Raw genomic sequence first — 18,161 nt, 5'->3', positions numbered from 1 at the left:
TCTGAACCCCTAAAAAATTGCAGCTGCCTCTGAACTCCACATGGATCTTGGATGCACAAAGTATAAAATTGATATGAGTTCCAGTGGTTTTTGAAGAAAGTAGAAATCTCAATTCCATATATTCACATGAAAATATCCACATAAAGAAATAAATGACAACATGTATTGGCATACATAAAAAATGCTATTTTTAAAAGTCAGATGAAATTACTGTATTCAGCTCAATCTGGTTATTACAATGAAGAGATGGATTTTTAAAACCTTAATTTGCAACAGATGCTAAAAGAACCATTTTTTTCCATAGCAAAAACTATTAACATGACGAACACCTGCATCGCCTTTGAGAAGTAATTAGGCATTAAAAGGGGAAAAGATACCTTTAAAAAGGTGGCTCCTTTGGGGGATTCTAGGTACTTCTGCTCTTTTCCACTTCAAAACAGAGCTCATCACTTTCCCAAAGGTCGAGGAGCCAATTAGTTAAGGTGGGATTACATGTTATATGTAGGTCTATGACTACTTCAAAGACTCCCCCCACTTTTATTTTTTTACAGATGGCAGGGACTAGGGTTGTGAATTCCAGGGGGAGATAGTTAACTGCTGATATATAATTGTTAACACCCCTCCCCATCATTTGCCCATGGAACTTGCAGCTGCAATTTGCAAAAGGAAAAAAACTTATTTTGAAATTCCCTTCCTGTTAGCAAACTTTAAAATCTCCCCTTTCCTGCACAACCAACTGATATCCTGCTATATTGAGGATATCCTCTGGGGTTGGATGGAGGTTGTCTTTTGGTAATGGACGGGTTTTTTCATTAGGAATATAGAGAGTGGGGTCTGTGATGGATATATGAGCTGCCTGGTGACTTGCCTGCCTGGTAGGCTGCTGTCTAGATCAGGGGTAGGGAACCTGCAGCTCTTCTGCCCTTGCATTGTGGCTCCACGAGCCGAGCCGCCAGCCCCATCCTTACCCGCCCTGCAGGCAGCAGGGCAAGCGCACCAATTGCCCCGCGGTCGGCTGGGCCACGCTGCGGGCTTCCCCTCTCGGCCGCCCTGTTCGAGCAGAGTGGGTGCTTTCTCAGTGGCCAGTGAGGCCGAGCCACCGGCTCCATCCTTGCCCGCTCTGCAGGCAGCAGGGCAAGCGCACCAATTGACAACAGCCGGCTGGGCCGTGCCGCGGGCTTCCCCTCTCACCCGCCCCGTTCGAGTAAGGCGGGTGCTTTCCCGGCGGCCGGCAAGGCTGAGCCGCTGGCTTCATCCTTGCCCGCCCTGCAGGCAGCAGGGCGGGTGCACCAATTGCCTGGCTTCCCCTCTCACCCACCCCGTTGGAGCGGGGCGGGCGCTTTCCCGGCAGCCGGCAAGGCCAAGCCGCCAGCTTCATCCTTGCCTGCCCTGCAGGCAGCAGGGTGGGCGCACCAATTGCCCAGCTTCCCCTCTCGCCCGCCCCATTGGAGCGGCGAGGCCGAGCTGCTGGCCCCATCCTTGCCCACCCTGCAAGCAGCAGTGCGGATGCATCCATGTGCTTCTCAGAATGAGCGGAGTAAAAGGTAAAAAACCCAATATATACAGTGTTATCTTTATTTTAAATGTCAAAAATTATTTGCGGCTCCAAGTGTTTTCTTTTTTCGTGGAAAACGGGTCCAAATGGCTCTTTGAGTGTTAAAGGTTCCCTACCCCTGGTCTAGATAGTCTGATTGCTAGAGTGGAGGAGGAGTCAGTCATGGTACATGTTGCCACCAGTAGCATTGGGAAATATAGTTCTATGCTCCTGAGGGAAAAATGTAAGCTACTAAGTTAAAGACCAGGACCTCATGCTAGCCATCTCAGAACTGCTACCTAGTCCATGTACAGAGACAGCTAGACAGGCAAGAATCAGGGATCACAATGTGTGGTGGAGAAAGTGCTGCTGGGAGGCAAAATTGAGATGTGTTAAGCACTGGGGAACTTTCTGGGACAACCAAAAATCATACAAGAGAAAAGGGCTTCACCCAAACAGAAAAAGGAACTAGACAACTTCCCCCTCCCAACCCCTCTCCCCAAAAAACCCCCTGAATTTTTTGGATCCAGATATATTGGAGCAGAAAATATCAGTATTCCCAGTTTCCTGGGTTCCAAATACTAGTGTTATTATATAGTCAGATCCAGGCTGTTTGGGGATTTCAGCTCCATTATTTCCTATGGAGAATCTTTCTGGAGGGTTTTTTAAAAGGCACTGACACCATAATTTCAGGGGATCTGGTGTGCCTGTCCTTTTAAATAACTCTCATATTTTAAATCAGTTGGACCAAGGAATCTAGTTCTATGGCTCCCTGAATGAGGTGCTCCCAGCCATCCATTTTTCCTATGCTGTGAAGGAGGGAGGAAACGGTGAAAAATGTAAAATCCAAGAATCTCCCCCATAGGAATACTATTGCAAGCTATTGCTAAGCCTAACAAATGTAGAATGCGAAAATGTCAACCTCAGTAAAATGCAAAACCTCACCCTATGTAAAATGCAAGAATCTCATCCCACATAAAACACAAGAATCCAGAAAAACCTCACAAACCCAGCACAAATAAAATCTGTCAAATAATATTTTTGTTAAAAACAACAACAAACTCACTTGAAATTCAACTAATCTTACCTGAAGCAGCCTGGCAAGCCAAAGCCCCAAGAGAAACAGAATTTTTTTGGGGGGGAGGGGGAGACAGCTCTGGGAACTTGCGAACACTGGCTCCTGATATTCCCAATTAATCCCAAATATTTCTGGGGGTTTTAAGAGCCCATTTTTCAATATTACAAAAATCTCCAAAATAGTCAGGAGACGCAACTATATCTGGAAAATACTGCTAACACATTCATCAGATATATTTTCAGCTAAGGAATATCCAAATGCACATTTCTGGATTATGATATCAAAAAGATAGCAAACTTTTTAAACTATTTCCTGGGAGAAATTGGGCAAGGGTCCCCAGGTTGGGTGTGATGTAATGGGGAAATATTGGTGAGAATCAGCTAAAGCTTGAGAATGAGAGCAAGAGTAACATGTGAGGAAACATAAGGATCAAGAGAGGTGGAGATCCTTTGGCCCCTTCCGCACGGAGGTGGAAGAGGTTGGGTCGGCGTAATGTACGCCGACCCGACGACGCTGAGACAGTCCACATGGACGGTCCCAGAACCAGCTGGGACGACGGCGCTGCGGAGCGCCGTCGCCCAGCCGACCCGCCTATTCCCCGTCCCTCTCCCGTCGCCTCCATCACCCTGCTGGCCTCCATAGACCCGCCCACGCTGCCCTCCGACCTCCAGGGGTCGGAGGACAGCGAGGGAGGGCCTTCGGAGACCAGCAGGGTGACGGAGGCGATGAGGTGAGCGGGAGAGGGAGAGGGACGGGGACAACAGCGCATTCCCGGCGGTGCCATTCGCACCACGCCACCGGGAATGCGCTGGTGTGCCAAAAACCTCCCTCCAGGAGGGAGGTTTTTGGAGGCGGCCTGAGGCCGCCCTGGGGGAGGGGGAAGGGAGCCAGGTCGGCGCTGCTGCGTTTTGTAGCGCCGCCTGTGCGAACGGCTCCCTGGGGACGGCGTTTTTGCCATCCCCAGGGCGTTGTTAATGGCCCGTGCGGAAAGGGCCTTAGAGAAGGCATTGTTAATGGCCCGTGCGGAAAGGGCCTTAGAGAAGGAAATAAGTTACAGGTGCCTATATGATAATACTGGAAGTCACCAAACCAAGCTAGGTGAACTGATGTCTGATGCTAAGTGGCAATTTAAATATAGCGGACATTTCAGAAAACTGGCGGAAAAGGGAAAATCAATCAGTTACTATTTAAAACTACACTAACTGAGGCCCAGATAAAATGCATATCTCAAGTCAAAAAGAGTACCACCAAGTCTAAAGCAATGCCTGCATGGTTAACAACCCAAGTCAAGGAACCTATGAAAGGCAAAAAGTCTTTTTAAAAAAATGTGGAGGGTTTTCTTTAATGAGTTGGAAAAAAACATAGGTCCTAGCAAAATGAATACACTTTGACAATAAGGTGAGCAAAAAGAGAATGTGAGGGAATGGATTACTAAAAACATTATGGAGATAGCTGAAAATATCTAATAGTATGTATCTATTATGGTCCTTTTGGGGTTTTTTTTGCTTTTATTACCAATGTATGTATTTTGCTTCCTTATTATGCCAATAAAGGCTAATGTATGTATGTAAAACATTAAGACAAACAATAACAATTACCGGTACTATTATTACTTGTAACAATGGCATCTCGTTCTAAAGAGCTAATGGAGGCTTTTTGAAGAAGGAGGAGGAGGAGGAGTTTGGATGTATATCCCCCCCCTTTTCCTCCTGCAAAGAGAGGCTTATAATCTCTTTTCCCATTCCTCCCCCCCACACACACACACACACAGACACACAACAAAACCCTGTGAGGTTGGTGGGGCTGAGAGAGCTGTGACTAGCCCAAGGTCATCCAGCAGGCATATTTGGGTGTGCACAAGCTAATCTGGTTCACCAGATGAGCCTCCACAGCTCAAGTGGCAGAGTGGGAAATCAAACTCGGTTCTCCAGATTAGAGTGCACCTGCTCTTAACCACTATAGCACACTGGCTTGTAGAGAGAGATCCTGGCCAGATTTTGACAGTAACACAAATTATTTTTGAAAAGTGATCAAAACTTGAGCAGTTGATGCTATTATCAACTTCCACCTGATTATACAAATGCATTAAAACTGGAAAGCTCTGATGAGTTTAACAGAAGTTCCATTTAGGTGCATTAAGCATTTTAGCTATGCACTCCAATCATGTTTAGTCAAAATCAAGTCCCACTGTTTTTAAGCATATCTCTCAGCTCTTTGCATAGGTAAAGTACGAAGCCATTGCCAGCATTATATCATAAGCACCAGAAACTCAAGCATCTTCGCATGTGCCCACCTGGTTGTCACATTAGGGATTTCTGTAATAAAAAAATAATCCACAAGTCACAGAAAATGGATAAAGTTTTTTTTCCACTCCCTCTCTCATGAAACTAGAATTTAGGATTACCCAGTAAAATTGATGGGCAATAGGTTCTGGTCAGATAAGAGGAAATACTTTATTCAAGTGAATAATTATAGAATTTACAACAATCATAGAATTTACTACAATAGTGATGACCACAAGCACAGATGGCTTTAAAAGGATTTAAAAAATTCATGTAAGATAGGTCCATCAGTGACTATTAGCTATGGTGCCCAAACCTCCATAGAGCAAACTTCTGAATACTGCACTCTGTTACAGATAGAGATATTAGTACGTTCAGTTTGCAGTGGTTAAGAAAATTGTATGCTTCCACATTAGAATATAATCCCAAACAAATATGAGAATTATCATTCATTTTTACACGCTGCCTTTGTCAAAACCATTATTTTGTACATCACTGAACATGGTACTTTGATACAAAAGCATTTATAGTTCATTAAACGACTATCATCAAACTTTCAAACAGATGTGGGTGCGGGGACAACAGGGATAGTGGCCTCTAGTACCCAGGCAGAGCATTCTACAACAAAGAAGGCCTAGCAAGTTGAGTTCTGTGGTGGAGGAATATACAATCATGATGATATACTATCATCTTTTTGTGAGATGATATACTATCATCTTTTTGTGAGATGGGCAGTCCCATCCACAGCTCCAAGGGTGATGATAAAATGGAAGAGAGGAGAATGATGTAAGCTGTTTAGCTTCCACCCCACACTCTTTTGTGTCCACAAGCTGCTCTATGCAGCCTGTCTGTCTGAAGAATTGGCCAACCCAGAATTACTACTACTTCTTTTTTTTTACTAATACTCAGAATCAGGGCATTCAGCCAGAGTATACCAACAACTGACTTTTTCAAATGAGACATCTGAATGAGGCAGCTACATTGTAAGTGGTCATCTGCTTTCACGGTTAAAATAATATTTCATTTCAGTCAAATGTTTTCAAGTAGAGTGGTTCTGAATTGCTGCCCAGTCCTTCTAGACATTATATAAGTCTCCATTTAAAATACTGTGCACAGCTCTGGTATCTCTCCCCCAAAAACAATTCAGGGGAAAACAAACAGAAAAAGAAAAATTAATTCTCAAGAGGATGCAATCCTTCATCTGAGAAGAAAGGTTTGGTTGAAACGGGGTATGGAGCATGCGATATGTTTAATAAACTCATGTCTGATTTATTAAAAAATAGTTTAAAAAAAAGAATTTACAATCTGCAAAATATAAAAACATGGGATCATATGCTGAAGTGAATAAAAGCCCAAAGAACAGTCAAGATCTTTTTTATTTAAAATAAGTGGTTGCTAGTCCTGAGCCTGGCTTTGGTCAGGAAAGAGCCGGGTATAGATATAATAAAATAAAAATAAAAAGTGTCAGTCCAAATGAGAATCTTCATATTCCGGGACATTATTCCAAATATTAGAGACAAACCATAGGATAGCTATCACTGTTTTGCCAAAATCTGGATTTCCTCCTGGATATTGAGTAGAGTGCATAATTAGATGAACCGGGGTCTATTTGCAAAGCAATTCTTATATTTATTCATCTGATTGTTTGAGCTCTGAAACACAAAAATGAGAAGAATGGTATACTATGTTTGAATATATAGTTATAATAATTCATCCCTTTTTTCCTTTTTAGTGCTGAACAGTCTATTTCACACCCCCACCCCCTTCCCACGTGAACCCTCTATATATGAATGCAGACATGATTTCTAAACCCATACTGATAACTGAAGGTTGAGAGGCGAAGGAAGAACCTGCTACTATTGTGACCTATAAAACCTTGTTGAAATAATTCTCAGAGACTTGAGGGCTTTCAGAATAGATGGAATATATTGTTTTGACTTGATTAAAGCTGAAAAGTTGATTTGACATCCTGTTGTCAAGGAAACCAGTTCACACAAAAAGAAAACAATTGTGATCGTATCAGGCAAATGATTCAAGTGACCTTAGGAAAAAATTATATAAAGTCTCCAGTTTCAAAGATCTATATTCAATGTGCTTCATGATAAGAAAGGGGGGGGGGGATAAAGAGCTTTCCTTTTCATATTTATTTGAAAGCTGTTTTTCAATCTGAAATGAGTAAAATGCTACATTGGCTCCAAGACCGTGAGGTCAAACTCCTTGAAGCTGGTCCTACACAGCATTCATTACCAGCATTCATAAGGACTGAGATCATCACAGAAGAGCAGGGAGCATCTGAGCGATGATACTCATGCCATTTCAGGCTGTACAAATTCTGAAAAGCTCAACAGTTCAAACCGTGTGGCAAGAATAAAATATGGCACTTACATACAAACAAATGAAATGCAAACAAATAAATAAATTTACTCTACAGCCCAGGATTTATGCTTTCAAATAATTTGGGTATTGACCTGCGCTTGGACTCTGCCTAGAATTTCCATGCATGGGTGGGTGGGGTGTGAGTGAGTGAGTGAGTGAGTGAGTGAGTGAGTGAGTGAGAGAGAGAGAGAGACAGAGAGAGAGAGAGATCATCTGATTCTCCCTTTTAAGCCCAATTCCCTAAAAACAGCATTTTGGAGGGTGGTTTAGTTTCCCATGGGAGGAAGGAATCCAGATTCCTTGTATTCATAATAAAACTGGGCACAGTAATCACCACATCATTTAGTGAGTATCCTACCTTCAGATTTTAATAGAACTTAATAAATGAATCTTGCCCATAACATACTATACTTCTCCTCCCATACTGGCCAATGATGTCAATCTGGGATGGAGAAACTCAACGTGCATGATTATCAGTACAGTCCTAAAAGAATTACTTCCTTTTAAGTCAACTGAAATTAATGGATTTAGAAGGCTATAAATCTGCTTACGGTGGCATTGTAAAGGCACTTTCGCACATGCAGAATAATGCACGTTCAATCCACTTTCAATTCACTTTGCAGCTGGATTTTACTGTGCAAAATAGCAAAATCCACTTGCAAACAATTGTGGGATTATTCTGCATGTGTGAAAGTGCCCTGAGGCCCCTTCAACACGTGCCAATAAACACGGATAAGAATGGGATAAAACCCGGGTTGGGGGGAACTTCATATGAATCGCACTCCTGAAGTGAGTCCACTCAGGGTTCCCGCTCCCCAACCCAGGTTTTATGAGAATAGCTATTTCTGCAATTCTTTTGTTTTGACGCACCTCACATTTGCGGTCTAGCAAGCAGCTGCGGCTACTAGGTGCATTATGTGGCTGCACCTTTTTTCCCCCTCCCCGCCTCTCTCCTGCGTAGCCATGCAGGACAGCACAGACGTCCAGAGATGTCAGCATGGCTGCGGGGGTCATCCAAGGCTGGCTGCATTTCATCCACTAACAACAGACGAGCCTCCATGCAGAAGCACATTGGCCAGCCACGTTGGCTTCGAGGCTGCCCACCCAGAGTTGTGCGAAGGGCCTGGGACTGCATTGGGCTCATGTACCCCACATTTATTGGCCTGTAAGAAATGGGCCATCTAAGTCAGTAAACCCAAATCAAAGTGATACCAAATTCCTTGCTAAAAATCTGCTGGATGCCCAATCATCATTATCAATTACAAACAGGATTATTTATTCATAGTCTAAAACAGTGATGGCGAATCTTTTTGAGACCGAGTGCCCAAATTGCCACCCAAAACCCACTTATTTATTGCAAAGTGCCTACCCGGCAATTTAACCTAAAAGCCCCCTCAAGCAGGGGCCAGCCTGCTGTAGCCTCCAGCAAGTCCCACATGCGCCGCTCTGTGCCTCTCTAGCATCTCTGCTGCCTCTCCCCCCCCCCCCCACTCCTGGGCAGCAGCCACCTGGACCACAGGCACCAGGCCTGCCAGCCTCCCTGCTCACTGAGGTGCACGCACATTAAGTCCAGCGGCCCAGGCCAGTCTAGATGGGGGGGCAATTTACCCCCCACACACGACAAACTCTGTGCGCGCATGCCCACAGAGAGGGCTCTGGCATTCGTGCCATAGGTTCGCCACCACTGGTCTAAAAGCTTAGTTTATTTGCTGAAAGAAACCATTTATCCTCAAGCGAGTTATTTTTAAAGAACATATGGAAAGATACTACAGTGATTAAAGTGTCAACTTTAATCCATTTCTTTTTTTAAAAAAAAAAGTTAATTTTCAATGAACAAAAATCCTATAATCATATGGCCCGAGGATGATCCATTCCATTCCCCAAGGATGCATTTTTATTAAGGATCTGGCCCTTTTACTCACACAGATGTAAAGAAAAATATCTGTGCACAGTTCATCCCAATGGCTCAGCAGGACATGGAGCTGAGCTAAAATGTCATGAGCTTCAATTTCTCTGTCGACATTTGCATGTTCAATGAGGGAGAACCTTTTGTTGAACAGCTAAGTCAATCACAGAAAAATCTTAAGTGTTTGCTTTTCATCCAACTCCTAGATTCTAAGCACAGCTCAGAAAACACAGCCCCCAAAGTCTGGCCATTAAATTTCCACAGATCTGTTTTGTCCCTGAATTAGCCCACAGGGCCAGCTCAAGGAAATTCCTGAGCCTTGGGAGCCAAAGAACATTCAGATATACAACATTTATATAAAAACCCAGAAACCTCAATTAAAACATAAGGCATGAGAAACATAAGACAAAACAAAGAAAGTCTTCACACATTGGCCAAGTGCAGCAATGGAAGGGGACTGACAAATAACTGGAGAGGGAACACAGGAATGTCTGAACATGTAACCCCTTTTCCTGATGGGGCAAATTATATGGTTTCAAGTTGGGAAAATGGCACCATGGAGGAGAGGCAGAAGCCCTTCTTCCCCTGCATTGTGTTCCCAAGTTGAAACAAGTCCCTGTAGTGTTTCTGACTTGCATTCCCACATGGAGCTGGTATCCTGCTGCAAGTCCTTGTGATGATCATGTGGTAGATGTAACATGTAGTTTGGTCTTCAGTCTAATGAAGGGGCTTCCCTGATCTTGGAGAGACAAGTTCAAGGAATGCACAGTGATGGCATATAATTAAAAGGGGAAAGTAATCAGGGGAGGGGAGTACAATTATAACTCTTTCCACTTAAGCCCTCTTTTCCTCTTAAAAATCACCAACCTTAGGTTCTTTTCCCTCTGTTGGGGAAATGTGCAAGTTGAGGGTGTTTAAGACAGGGGTGATGGTTTTGAGCAAGAGAAAGGCATAAAGGAAAAGAATTAAACAACCTCTGCCCCATGCTTATGAAAGAAAGAAAGAAAGAAAGAAAGAAAGAAAGAAAGAAAGAAAGAAAGAAAGAAAGAAAGAAAGAAAGAAAGAAAGAAAGTTATTTATCCTTCTTTAAAAAGTGGAGAATGAAGAACAGAGAAGAAGTGTCACTTTTATGAATCAGGAATGGAGCTAACTCAAACTCAAGTCATCATGGGACCAGAACTGCGTCAGGGCAAGACATTTTGTCCCAACGGGCTTCCTTGCTGTGGCATGCTGAGAGAGGAGGAACATCAGGGCAAGATTTCTTATCTCAACACACTTCTTCTTGCCCCAAGTGTGCTTCGTGCTTTCTGCAGAAAAAGCGAGAGCACTTCTGGTATGACTTTTCATGCCAAAGCAGGGTGAGGACTGGGAACACCTGGCAGTGGATAATCAGCTAGTGAGTGGCAAGTGGTAGGTACCTAAGATTTTGAACAAATGAAAAATTGGAGGATGATATTTACATAAAACCCTTCATAACATAACCAGAGGTAAAAAATGAAGCAGGTATGAAGAACCAGTAGGAGAGTGGACAAAAAGATATCGCCCCTTTTTTGCTTTTAGTCTCCATTAGGAAGATAATATCAGTAGAAAACAGATATTACTTTCACCCCTGAAAACAACATAGTAATACACTGAAATAACAGGAAAATAGCTCAATAAATGGAGTGAGAATTTCCTTTCCAACATTTCAGCACTAATTAAAATATTGCAGTACCTGGAAAATTGCACTTAAAATAATTAGCATGTCTCTCTTCCTCATCGGAAATAAGGGCTTACAATGATTGCACATGCACCTCTTGGGAATATTTGGTATTTCACAGAAATATGACATTTAAGAGGGTTTTTTTTAAAAAAAAAACTCTTGCTGAAACTCATCTCTACCATCTGACATTGACACAGGTTTCTCAAATTCTGAAATCGATCCTTACAATGGAAAACACACTTCGAACAGAAATGCTAAATTTAAATTTTACAGTTTAGGTTGATAAGGCATCCGTGTGCAAATTCAAACCACCATGAGCAAAAGGTTTCTCAGGTAAAGTTCAAACTTCAACCATTTTCTGTCCCATAATTCAATTTTGTATCCAAAATTCTCATTCTTGTTCCTCAGCCAATAGGAACAAGATAATTGCCAACATTATCCTCTCCTTGCTTCTCCTGCTTTTTGATTACTACTTACCATCCGGGCGTTTGCTTTTGCTCTAGTTAGTTTCTGATAGGGAGGGGCAAGAGCCAGCATCTGACTTGTCAGTATGTACATTTGATTTCAGTTGTGAATCCAGACGGAAGTCAGGCTCATCCCATGGCTGAGGGCCAGACTCTACCCTCTCCTCTGATAGTAGGACTATCTTCACTCTCAGTTGCTTGCAAGAGTTCAGTTCTACGTTCAGTTCAGGCAGAGAAGCTTTGCAAGACTCCAGTTCTAAATTAGTTTAGATCAGAGTTCAATAGATAGTCACAAGTTCAGTGATTCTCCCTCCCTCCTTCCTTCAACATTTCACAGGCCTTTTACTTGCACAATTCTACCAGAAGGGTAGCTAACTAACCATGAGTAAATGAGTGACACTGTAAAGCCCAGAGCTGAATTTGCACTGCTGTGGCCAGAGTTTCCATCTGCTCAAATAATGTCTGAATTCCTATATTGCTTAACAATCCTGAAGCGGTAACAAAATAAGAAATAATGAAACAAATATATCTTACCCACAGGCAGGTCCATAGTCATTTATCAATTTGTTGTGGTTTTCCCAATAGCCCTGTATGAACACAAAGAGACAGCACAGTATTACAGTCAATTCTTTATACCAGTGTAGCTCTTGTTCGTCTCACCGTCATTCAGAAACCAACCTTGCTTTCTGCAGGCAATCAGAGTATGACAATGTTCCTGTAGCCTAGAGGCAGGCTCAACCGCTGAAAAAAAAAGCAATACCTACCTGTGAAGATGTTGGTGTGCTGGCAGTGGCAAATAATATGACAAGAGGGTCATGCTTGGTCAGATAACCTTGGAGTAAGCCAATCTCAGCAGCACCGCCAGTATCTCAGGGATTTGCTTTGGACTGCTGGTGGCTGTGCACATCTGGGAGGCAATGATGGGCATCAGCCATGTCTGCTGCCTTCTCCTGCAGTGTGGCCTGGTTCCCTGGATGCTTGAGCCCTGGGAGTGCCATTCAAAACAGCCTGATGGTCCTGTGTTCCCAAACGTGCTGGGAGGTGCCTTATATTCCCTTATATCCAGTAGTGGGATTCAGCAGGTTCGCACCACTTTGGCAGAACCGGTTGTTAAAATGGTGCTTGTAAACAACCAGTTGTTAAATTATTTGAATCCCACCACCGGAACCGGTTGTTAAATTATTTGAATCCCACCACTGCTTATATCCCCTTTTATTTTTGATTCTTGCTGTTTCCTGTATTGACTCCCCTGGTTACAACCCCGGCCCAAACTCTGAAATTTATTGGGGTGGGGTCTATGCAGGTTGGGTGATTATGTATTTCTAGGAAGGTGGGTTAGGGTAGAGGGTGGGGATGGTTTTTAGGGAGCCATTAGGATGGTTTTTATGACTGTATTTTAATGATGTTTTTACAACTTTACCCCACCCAGGGACCTTGGGTGGCAGGAGTGAAATAAAGAAATAAATTAAATAAACAAATAAACAAATTCCCAATTTGGCCAAATGTTGTACGACCAAATCAGGCATGGTCTTCACAAGACATCTTGGCACCCAGTATATGATTTGAGAGGAGTGCTCTAGGATTCCTTGTGCTGGTGGTACACAACTCTTTGATCACCATCTGATAAATGAGCCCCAGCATTCCCCTGCTTTATCTGCACTGGGAGTTGCCTGTTTCCAGGTGGGCCCTGGATATCTCCCAGAATTAGAACTGATCTCCAGATGACCAAGATCAGCTCCCCTGGAGCAAATGGGAATGCCAGTGGACTGACCCCAAACTCCACTCTCACCAGGCTCCACCCCCAAATCTCCAAGTACTTTCTTTATCTTTATTAACCTTTAATAGGCAGTACTATTAACCTTTAATAGGCAGCTGGGGTCCCCAACACTATGTTCACATCCAAGGACTTGCCTCCATGCTTTCCTTGACCAGTCTCCAAAGTCTTCAGTTTTCAACAGAACTGTAACCGAAACGTATTCTGCATTTCTGAATGCTCCCTCCCCTGTCCCCTCCCCCCCACCCGGTTAAAAAGGAAGAAATCTTCTCAGCAGAAAGTAAAACATTTTTTCACCAAGGTGAAATCTAGTCCGATGTCAGTGCAGATGTCACCAAAGATACCTCCCAATGCAAGTTTTGAAGTCTACATCTGCTGTCAGGGCGTGGTTACCAAGCAATGCCTAGAAGCAGATAGAAATACTGGCATAATTGGTATAATTGCTCCTAATCGTAAAGCACCTGCTCCCATTATGATAATGAAAGTAGCAAAAGCAGGCTATCCCCAAAGAAGCAGATGTTTTTACATACTCAGGAGGTTCCCCAGATATGCCAAAAGAAACCCTCTCCCCTGCTCTGCCCCCAGCCAGTTAGGACTGAATATGCTTCAAAGCACAGAATGTTGAGAACAGTTGCAAAACAATGAAGGGGAGGGGGGAGGGAGAGAGTTCCTCGTTGCCAGTGGCGTAACTAGGCAAATTGGAGCCCTGGGCAAAACCTGAGTTTGATGCCCCCCTCAGGCGCGTGCCCAATGCAACGCACACACCCCCTTGTAGCTACGCCCAGTGGTGTATCCAGGCAAACTGGAGTTTGGCGCCACCCAGGGCGCACCCCCCCCAGGGCAGCCACCCTCCCCCACTGTGACCAAGCAATGATTTTTTACACCAAGTTGTTTCAAAGTCACCATCACATTATAGAACATGCCCCAACTCACAAATCTGAACATAGCAATAAGCCATGCCATACAGCAGAAATATTTTTTGAAAACATTTTCAAAATGCTTTCAAAATGTTTTATTACTGCTATGAAAACATTTTATGGTGTTGTATCCAGTCCCCCCAATTGGAGGAAACAGCATCAGTTTCAATGTTTCAAAGGAGAATCTGGGCTCCCTAGTTTAAACAAGTGATGCTGGAATCCACCCCCAAACAGCATCATTTTCAATGGTGTTAAAACTAGGGAGCCCAGATTCTCCTCTTAAATCCACCTTAAAGGGAGAATCTGGGGTTCCCAGTTTAAACAACATTGAAAGTGATGCTATTTTGGGGTTGATTCTCCCCCACCCTGAAACAGCATCACTTTCAATGTTTAAACTGGGGACCTCAGATTTTCTCTTTAAATCCATGTCAAAGGCGGGGGGGTTTAAAAGGAACATCTTGGGAAATTTGGGAGGTGCCTGCTGTCAGGGGTGCAATTGTTAAGCTAGCAGCACCAAACTTTCAGGGTATATTTAGGAGACTCTCCTGATGATACCACCCAGGTTTGGTGAAGTTTGGTTCAGGGGGTCCAAAGTTATGGACCCTCAAAGGTGTAGCCCCCATCTTCTGTTAGTTCCCATTGGAAACAATGGATGATGCGGCACCCTCTTTGGGAGTCCATAGCTTTGGACCCCCTGGACCAAACTTCATAAAACCTGGGTGGTATCAGTAAAAGATTCTCCTGATGATGGCTCCCAGGTTTGGTGAAGTTTGGTTCAGGGGGTCCAAAGTTATCCACCCTCAAAGGTGTAGCCTCATCTCCTATTAGCTCCCATTGGAAACAATGGGGGATGGGGCACCCCCTTTGGGAGCCCATAACTTTGGATTCCCAGAACCAAACCTCACCAAACCTTGGTGATAGCATCAGGAGAGTCTCCTGAAACATCCCTGAAATTTTGGTGGTGCTAGCCTAAAAACTGCACCCTCTGTAGGCCAAAAATGGAAAAACACTGAAAATACAAAAAATCCCAAACCTGCAGTTTTTGCGCCCCCCACAGGGCTGTGCCCAGGGCAACTGCCCACTTTGCCCTATGGGAGGAACGCCTCTGCTCGTTGCTGCCCTTACACCAGTTCCTCACAGGTCTCCAACTTCTTCCTTCCAGTGCCAAAAATCATGGCTCAATGAAATAGGAGGCACCCATACACTGGCATATCACGCAGCATGTGACATTACCACAGGCAGTGAAACAGGGCTAGAGTTGCCAGCCTCCAGGTGGTAGCTGAAGACTTCCCAGGATTACAACTGATCTCCAGGTGAAAGTGATCAGACCATCTTCAGAAAATGGCTGCTTTGGAAGATGAACTCGAAGGCATTAATACCCCAATTGAAGTCCCTCCCCAAACCCTGCTCTTCTCAAGCTTCACCCCCAGTATCTCCACTTATTTCTCAGGTTGGATTTGTTATCTTAAATAGGGTCCATACCACAGGCAGGGATTTCTGTATATCCAGAGACTCCACAGGTATGCAAAACATACACACACAAATATAGCATAGTGTCCTGAAGGATGAGATTTGTATCAGGGATATGCTTTCCCAATTATTCATTCATCCCTCCCTCCCTCCCTCCCAAAAGACTTCTCATGGGTCCTAGCTTGTAAACATATAATATCTATATAGTTGACTGACATATAGATGGTTCACATTGCACATATAAGTGCATAAACATTACTACACATGAACTCTCCATCCCTTTAATTAAGCAAACCTATCAAAAAGCCAAAATTGCTCTGGACTCCAGCAGACAGCTGTGTGTGCGTGTGAGGATGTATCCAAGCTTTTTTAAAAGCCATGTACATAGTTTGTTTCCTTTGATCATCATCTCTAATAGTTGTCCTCTGTGGGTAATATTGCTTAATTTATGTGTGTGCCATTTCAAATTTTAACAAACACATACAGGCCTTATGAATTTAATAAAAGGAGCCTTCCTACCCTTTAGAGTTATTGAGAGGTTAGTGTTATGTAATTAAGTTAATCCTCATTTGTAAAGGCTAATTAACTAAATGCTAATTGAATCTGCATATGAAAATTAGCTCAATGTGTTCTCATTAGACAATTTAAAAAAATTACCCTGACTCAAACCAAGCAAACTGTAAATTATTTTGTACCTTTTACAAAACCTTATATGAAGGAAAATGAGAATATTTCTGGTGCAACATTATGCTCTACACTTGATTAGCACTTGCTTCATCTGATTAGCTGAGGTTGCAAGAAATGACTGTTGCCTACTTCAATTTCTCTAAGTGTATGCGCATTTTAAATCGCCAACTGACTAGCATGGAGGCTGAACGGAAACCCAGTAAAAGCAATCCAAAAAGTTGGATAGTTTAGCACCTTGGCTTTTTTTTTTTTTCAGATTTGGGCCATTACACCGTAATCCCAAATCTATCGGTTGGAGCCAAACAGTTTTTTTATACTGGTGAAAAGGGGAGAAGGGCAGTTCCCTTTGACCACTAATGTCATTCTGAAGTCATGGGATCTGCAGGGACAAAAGTAATGTCAGAGATGGTAGTAAGCATAGGAACTGTTTGAGATAATGCCAAAGAGGCTCACTGGGTCCAGCCCCTGTATATTTCACTTGCCTCCACTTTCCCTAGATTCATGATTCATTGATGTATCCATTTACCCCAGTTTGTATACAGTGAGCATAGGCAGTGATCAAGGCGCACCAGCTATCTCACTTGCTACACATGTGAGGCCATACAGGTGACAAACTGCTCCATAATGGATTCTCTCATCCCAGCATAGCTTTGTATCCTGCTACCACGAAATAAGAAGGACTGGGTGAGGAAGTGTGATGGAATAGGTGACTGAATGCCTGTTCCTATTCATCCAAAAGTGCATGTCATCAGAGATCTTCTGTCTGCAAAGTCAACGTGCTATTTCTCCAAGGAGAAAAAGTGGAAGAGCTGAGGTACTGTGGCTCAGCAGAAGAGCATCTGCTTTGCATGCAGCCGGTCCCATGCTCAGTCCTTGACAGAGCTAGATAGGAAGTAGTAATGTGAAAGCCCTCTGCCTGTGACCCTGGAGAACCACTGCCAGTATGAGTTCCCACATAATATACACTACCTTCCTGTAATCAGTAATGTGCGCTATCCAAGCACTGCTGATTATGGAGAGAGAGAATATACCCAGATACCTTCCCCAAATATTTGTACCACCCAGATAATCTGCCAACAGTGCAGAGACAGGGCCAGCATGTTTGTGCCTGGTCTCCTTCCCCTCAATTTCAGTCAATGTTCGGGAAAGTCCTCTGCAGAGAGCTAGAGATAATTTCAAATCAGTGATTTCTATGTGTGTTGTTCACTGACTCAGGTTCATCAAAGGCTTGTACCACAAAAGTTCATATTTGAGTCTGCTTTGTTATAAAGAATGAGAGGTGGGTGTCAATTGAAAAACATGAGAGTTTCATGGATAACATGGAACACCAAAAAAATAAAATCAGTGGGTTCTAGATCAAATCCAACCTGAACTCTCCTTACATGCTAAAACTGAGGCTATCGTTATCTTGGTCATATTATAAGAGTCACCAGAAAGGACAATAATAGTTGGAAAAGTTGAAGGCAGCAGGAAAAGAGGAAGATCCAACGTAAGATGGATTGACTGAATCAAGGAAGCCAAAGTCCTCAGTTTTTGCAGATCTGATCAAGGCTGTTGACAATAAGTTTTGGAGGACACTGATTTATAAGTTCACAATGAGTTGGAAGCGACATGACAGCACTTAATACAGACAGCTCAGTACTGTCTATTCTGATGGGCGGCAGTTCTCCAGGGTTTCAAGCAGGATATGATCTTTTATTTGCTGACTGAGTCCCTACATCTGCAAGCTGAAATCCTACACCCACCTGCCTCCACTAGTGTTAGACTGGGCTCATAGCCCTTTCCAATGCACAAAATGTTTCTCCTAGAAAGTTATGAGTTATGCTTTCCAAGACCCATTGTTCGTGGTTCATTGGTGATTTAAATTTTGGTCTCTTTCCATTGAGCCCCACTGGCTCACATTAATCAGTTTATATATCAGTCTCCTAATATGTCATGCATACAGGAGGAAAAACTGAGGTTTAGAAGGCC

The 18,161-nt window shown here is 43.3% G+C and overlaps 1 protein-coding gene across 3 annotated transcripts in view; it reads right to left on the bottom strand.

The window, feature by feature from the left end:
* Positions 1 to 18,161, bottom strand: part of TBXAS1 (thromboxane A synthase 1) — a 267,511-nt gene that overhangs the window by 151,374 nt on the left and 97,976 nt on the right. For 2 of the 3 annotated variants that reach the window (XM_048502133.1, XM_048502134.1), the window contains exon 4: positions 11,877 to 11,929. In XM_048502133.1, coding sequence (XP_048358090.1) covers positions 11,877 to 11,929 — 53 coding nt within the window. Of the gene's footprint in view, positions 1 to 11,355; positions 11,602 to 11,876; positions 11,930 to 18,161 lie in introns of those variants that run through there. The other variant, XM_048502135.1, reaches the window with a different exon arrangement.

Source organism: Sphaerodactylus townsendi, linkage group LG06 (assembly GCF_021028975.2).
Source record: "Sphaerodactylus townsendi isolate TG3544 linkage group LG06, MPM_Stown_v2.3, whole genome shotgun sequence".
NCBI lineage: Eukaryota > Metazoa > Chordata > Lepidosauria > Squamata > Sphaerodactylidae > Sphaerodactylus > Sphaerodactylus townsendi.
Note: the sequence above shows the minus strand (reverse complement) of the source record. Positions and strands in the feature narration are given on the sequence as shown.